Raw genomic sequence first — 6,000 nt, 5'->3', positions numbered from 1 at the left:
GGCAGGATTCTCTTCCTTGCCATCAATTCCCCAGTGAAGGACAGAGGTCCTTTTGAGGCAGAGCTGAGACAAGGCTGAGGTGAGGAACTTATAGGAGGCTAGTCTCAACTCAAAGAGGAAGAGCATCCTCCCTACAGAGATTTCCCTCAACCGAGTCAATCCCTGACTGCCATCCTGCTCTATGCCCGTCCTTGCACCTCTCATCTGGGCCAGGGCCTCCTGCTTCCAGGGCCTGCCAGCCTAGTCAGACCCAGCCCTCTTTTGCTGAGGAGAGCATGAGTCAGACCAGACTATCCTCTGTTCCTGGGGCAGGTGAGCCCAGGCCCAAGAAGGAGGAAGAGATTGCTGGGGGCTCAAGGAGAGAGAACCCTCCTCTTTATCAGGGATCTGGGACCGGTGAAGACTGGAGGAGCATGGCATTTAAAGCTCCTCAAATCTGAATTTGAGTCATACCAGGCACTGCCATTTCCTGACTTCGACAGTGGTCAAAATTACATCTCCTTCATGACCAATAGAGAGGAAATATTTTCTCCCTCCAGGGTGGTTCGAGGATTAAATAAAAAGAATGAAATAATATTACCCATACATCCAACAATAACCCATGTTATTGTTTATGAACAAATAAACTCTCATTTGTTCATTCAAATGTTGAGGAGCTTCCTTGCATTGTAAGCTGGGCCCTGAGGATGAATGGCACATAGCAGAAGCAGGCAGGGGTGGGGAAGACCCCAGTACCCAGTACAATGAGAGACTTGCCGGACAAGGGCGGAGGTGGAAGGGGAGCTCAAGGGTTGGATCAGCTTGAAGCAGGAGAGGCGACCCACACCCTCTGTTGGGAGGGCGGAGGGCCACAGGTAGTCGTGTTGGTTTGGCAGTGGCAAGTCAAGGGCGTTTCCGTTGAAATTCGTTTTGCGTGTGAAGCAGAAGGGACTTTGCGAAGGGACTAGGTTTGAAACGGCTGAAGGGATTAGGAAAGGACTGAAAAGAAGTAAAGGAAATTAAGTCTTCCAAACTCCCATTTTTGGTGATGGGTACCGCTTTACCTTTACCTGTCCTGTACTCCATGGGGGGGGGGGAATCCGACCGGTAGAGGGCGTAAGAGCCACGTATCACGGAGCTCAAGAGGAGGGGGCGGGGCACAGGGCGGAGCAGCGAGGACAGGGGCCTCTGAGACGGCGGGGGCAGGTGGAGGGCCGTGCCTAGGGGTGGGCAGCTGGAAACGTGAGGGGGATGGGGGCGTGGCCACAGAGGGTGGGGCACCTGGAGCGGCGTGGGAGGGTCAGAGCTGGACTGGCAGCAGAGGTAAGAGGGGCGGGGCGTTTGGGGGCAAGGGAGGCTGGACGGGCTCTCTGGGAGAGTGGGATTCACAGAGAAGGGCCCGGTGGGGGGCGTGGCCTGGGCGGGGTGAGGGGTGGGGCAGGGAGCGGCTAGCGCCCAGGTCTCCTGTGGCGCCTACTGCTCCCCCTGGCGGCGAGTCCCGCCCCCTTCCACCTGGAAGAGTTTCTGGGTGTACCTGAATGTCGGTGTGTACCAGTTTATGGGTCGGAAGTTGCCATGTTGGGGTTTCTTTGAGCAGAAGATGTTACCACACAAAATCGTCTGAACCGCAGTGGGGGCGCAGCGCCGGCTGTATGTCAGAGGATCTGACCACACTGAGAGCTTTCGCGTGCCTGAGGGAGTCCTTGGCGGGGCAGTTCGGCCTGCTGGGTTCCAGAGGGGCTCCTCTAGAGGGTTACTTCGGTCTGCAAGTGCTCAAGCAGTCTTGTTTCTCTTTCAGCTCCTCCCCGATTCCCTCCCCCCTAACTCCCGATTCCCAGCCTCGCGCGCGACCGGAGCCCACCCCCTCTTTTGGGCGCGAGGCCCCGCCTCCCGCCCCCTTTCCTCAGCCACAAAGTTTATTTGCAACAAAAGGGAGCGAGGAGCTAGCAGCCAAGAGGGAGGGAGCGGGAGCCGGAGCGGGAGCGCGAGGGGAGGCAGGCAGGCCGGCTGGCGGGCAAGGAGCGGAGGAGCAGAGCACTGGGATCCTGCCCGGACCGGGCCGGGCCGCGATGCTCCGAATCGCACCGGCCGAAGAGGGGGCCGGTCCTGGGGGTCGGCGCTGAGGCGGGAGGGACCGCGCTGGATGGAGCAGATGCCGCCCGCGGCCTCAGAAATTTGAGCCGCAGCAGATAAACCTCTGCTTGGGTCTCTGCGCCCTCTCCCCGCAAACCCCCTCACACTGCTGCTGCAGAACCCAGGCCTTCGGACCCCGGCTGCTGCGCTCCTTTCGCGGCGAGGGCGTGGGGGGGGGTTGGCCACGGCTCCCCGAGGCCAGCCCCCCCAGAGTGAGTGCTGCCACCATGGCGGACGGGGCGCCCCGGCCCCCGCTCTATCGCAGCGTCTCGTTCAAGCTGCTCGAACGCTGGAGCGGCGGGCCCGGGCCGAGGGAGGAGGCCACGGACACCCCCGGGCTGCGGCGCCGCGCCTCGTGCCGGCCGGCCGCGACCGTCCCGGGCCAGCCCTCCCGGCGCGTGTCCAAACTGGCGTCGGGGCCCCCGGCCGCCCCCGCGCAGCCGCGCCCGCTCCGCAGCCTCTCGCCGTCCGTGCGCCAGCTCTCCCGGCGCTTCGACGCGCCGCGCCTGGACGACGACCACTCAGGGGCCCGAGACGGGGGCGTCTCCCCCGGGGCCGCGGAAGAAGCGGCGGAGGGTGCCGCGCGCGGGGCCTGGCCCAGCGTCACCGAGATGCGCAAGCTCTTCGGAGGCCCTGGCTCCAGGCGGCCCAGTGCTGACTCTGAGGCCTCGGGAACGCCCAGCCCCGACGGTGCCGTGTGGGAGCCTCCAGCTCGGGAGCCCCGGCAGCCACCGACGCCACCTCCTCGGACGTGCTTCCCCCTGGCTGGCCTGCGTTCCGCGCGGCCGCTGCCCGGCCCAGGGACCGAGGGGAGGAGGCAGCGGCAGCAGCAGCAGCAGCAGCAACAGGAGCGGGCGCAGCGTCCGGCGGATGGTTTACATTCTTGGCATAGCTTCTCCCAACCGCAGGCCGGGGCCCGGGCCTCCTGCTCCTGCTCCTCCTCCATCGCCTCCTCCTATCCTGTCAGCCGCAGCCGGGCTGCCAGCTCCAGCGAGGAGGAAGAGGAGGTCCCACCGCCGCCGCCGCCCGGGGCTCAGAGTCCGGCCTACCACGGAGGCCACTCCTCGGGCAGTGAGGAGGACCAAGACGGTGAGGGTGGCCACCGCTGGGAAGGGAGGCCGGGACCCAGGCCTGGAAGCTCCTTCTTGGATAAGGACTGTAGGCCACACAGTTATGGGTTAAATCTTGGCAGCATGGACTCAGCAGGGGGAGCCAGGAGTCCTGAGCCCTCCAAATCTCCAAGAGCCCCTAGTGAAGAAGGACCCCGGGAGTGGGGTACTGGCTCGCCTCCCTGTGTACCAGGTCCTCAGGAGGGACTCCGGCCCATGTCTGACACTGTGGGGGGAGCTTTCCGCGTGGCCAAGGTGAGCTTTCCCGCATACCTAGCCAGCCCAGCAGGCTCCCGTGGTAGCAGCCGTTATTCCAGCACAGAGACCCTCAAGGATGAGGACCCATGGTCTAGTCGGGGTTCTGGGGGCTGGGGCATGTATCGCTCGCCTAGCTTTGGAGCTGGAGAAGGTCTCCTCCTAAGGCCCCAGCCTCGAACCCGCACCAAGGGACCTGTGGGCACCACGAGGGCATTGCGAGATGGAGGATTGGAGTTGGACAAGAGTCGGCAGCGGAAGTCCCTGTCGAATCCAGATATCGCCTCTGAGACCCTGACGCTGCTTAGTTTCCTTCGCTCAGACCTTTCAGAGCTGAGGGTCCGAAAACCCGGTGGGCGCCCCAATGATCTTGGGAGCAGCCCCTTGGATGGCAGAGACTCACCAGCAGCAGGCGGCCCCTGCGGACAACTTGGGCCCATGCCTGGCCCATCAGCAGCGTCACCTGGCACCCGGCCCACACTCAAAGACTTGACGGCCACTCTGCGGAGGGCAAAGTCTTTTACCTGCTCTGAGAAGCCTGTGGCCCGCCGCCTATCCCGCACCAGTGCCCTGAAGCCCAGCTCCTCTGAGCTCCTGCTGGCAGGCCCAAGTGCCGAGGAGGACCCACTGCCCCTGGTTGTCCAAGATCAGTATGTGCAAGAGGCCCGTCAGGTTTTTGAGAAGATCCAGCGAATGGGTGCCCAGCAGGATGATGGAAGTGATATCCCCCCTGGAAGCCCTGACTGGGCAGGAGACATGACCCAAGGGCAGCGGTCCCAGGAGGAGCTCTCTGGCCCTGAGTCTAGCCTGACAGATGAGGGCATTGGGGCAGACCCTGAGCCTCCTGTTTCAGCTTTTTGCAGCCTGGGTACCACAGGGCTGTGGCGACCCCTTTCTTCATCCTCAGCCCAGACCAACCACCATGGCCCTGGGGCTGAAGATAGTCTGGGAGGGTGGGCCCTAGTGTCCCCTGATACCCCTCCCACACCAGGTGCCCTCCGCCGGAGACGGAAAATCCCACCTTCAGGCCCTGGTGGGACTGAACTGAGCAATGGAGAGGCCGGGGAGGCCTACAGGTCTCTGAGTGACCCAATTCCACAGCGCCACCGGGCTGCCACCTCTGAGGAGCCCTCTGGGTTCTCCGTGGATAGCAACCTTTTGGGCTCACTGAGCCCCAAGACAGGACTTCCAGTGACCCCACCTGTGGATGAGGGCTTGACCAGTGGTCACAGTGACTGGTCTGTGGGCAGTGAAGAGAGCAAGGGTTACCAGGAAGTTATTCAGAGTATTGTTCAGGGGCCTGGTGCCTTGGGGTGTGTGGCAGATGACAGGGTTGCTGGCAAAGCCCCCAAGAAGAAATCTCTGAGTGACCCCAGCCGCCGTGGGGAGCTGGCTGGGCCTGGATTTGAGGGCCCTGGAGGGGAACCCATCCGAGAAGTTGAACCCATGCTGCCTCCGTCTAGCAGTGAGCCCATTCTTGCAGAGCGGCAGGCAGAACCAGAAGAGCCCAGTCCTGCCAGGGGCCGGGCGCAGTCTGAAAGGGCCCTACTCAAGACCCCACCTGCCTCCTCCACTGCCCACCATGACTTCCACCTTGACCCTAAACTGGCTGATGTTCTGTCCCCACGGCTCATCCGACGTGGTTCCAAGAAACGCCCAGCCCGGAGCAGTCATCAGGAACTACAGAGAGAGGAAGGCAATGAGGACCAGACTAACAGCCTGTCTCAGGGCCGACTGTCCTCCAAACACGTTCGCCACGCGAGTGTGCCCGCCACCTTCACACCTATTGTGGTACCTGAGCCACCGACTTCCATTGGCCCCCCTGTGGCTGTGCCAGAGCCCATGGGCTTCCCTGCCAGAACCCACTCCACATTGCAGGCACCATCACTCGAGGATGTCACTAAGCAGTATGTGCTGACCCTCCACCCTGGTGAGGTTCCTGCCCCAGTACCGGTGGATATGCCTTGCTTGACCCCTGTTGTACCGCCCTCTGCTGAGGCCAAGTCCCCTGAGGCAGCCAGGGCTCCAAATGAGCCTGTCCCAGCCAGCAAGTGCTGCAGCAAGCCACAGGTGGTGAGTCCTTTGTGGGGGGCTTTAGGGGTGGGGCCAGAGAAGGGACATACGCACTGACTTACACAGGAGCCTTTTGAGTGTGCTCATTAGGTAGGTGCCCAGGTCTAAGGGGGCTTCTCTGGTCCTGGAAGTGCCCAGATAGTTTTAAGAATGTTAATGACACAGGGCTCCTGTCTACTCAGGCCCCAAAGGCTTGTGCGGGTGCTGATGTCAAAAGTTCTTGTCTGCTTCAAGGTATTCTTGGTGATAATTACAAAAGGTTTAATCTAGTCCTTAGCTATTTCTCAGGGATTGGTTTTAGAGATTCCTGTCTGATCCTTTTTTATAAATACCCAAGGAGGTGTGAGAGTCTTTCCTAAGTCTTAATGCCCTATCGGCCAGCCCCTTTCTAGGATGTTAGGGTTTGGGGCCCACAGCTGACATAGGTCTGTACTTCCTCATGTGGTTCTTC

General features: G+C 61.6%; 1 protein-coding gene across 1 annotated transcript in view; it reads left to right on the top strand.

The window, feature by feature from the left end:
• The first annotated feature begins 2,339 nt into the window (after nucleotides 1–2,339).
• The window catches only part of ARHGEF17 (Rho guanine nucleotide exchange factor 17), a 58,183-nt gene continuing 54,522 nt past the window's right edge, over nucleotides 2,340–6,000 (top strand). The window contains exon 1 of the mRNA XM_047071489.1: nucleotides 2,340–5,549. Within this exon, the coding sequence (XP_046927445.1) occupies nucleotides 2,340–5,549 (3,210 nt within the window). The remainder of the gene's footprint in view (nucleotides 5,550–6,000) is intronic.

This window comes from Lynx rufus, unplaced genomic scaffold, assembly GCF_022079265.1.
Source record: "Lynx rufus isolate CCGP_SWC_20201006 ecotype Redwood Valley unplaced genomic scaffold, mLynRuf1.p SCAF_9, whole genome shotgun sequence".
NCBI classification, from domain to species: Eukaryota; Metazoa; Chordata; class Mammalia; order Carnivora; family Felidae; genus Lynx; species Lynx rufus.
This window is presented reverse-complemented; position numbering and strand designations above follow the sequence as displayed.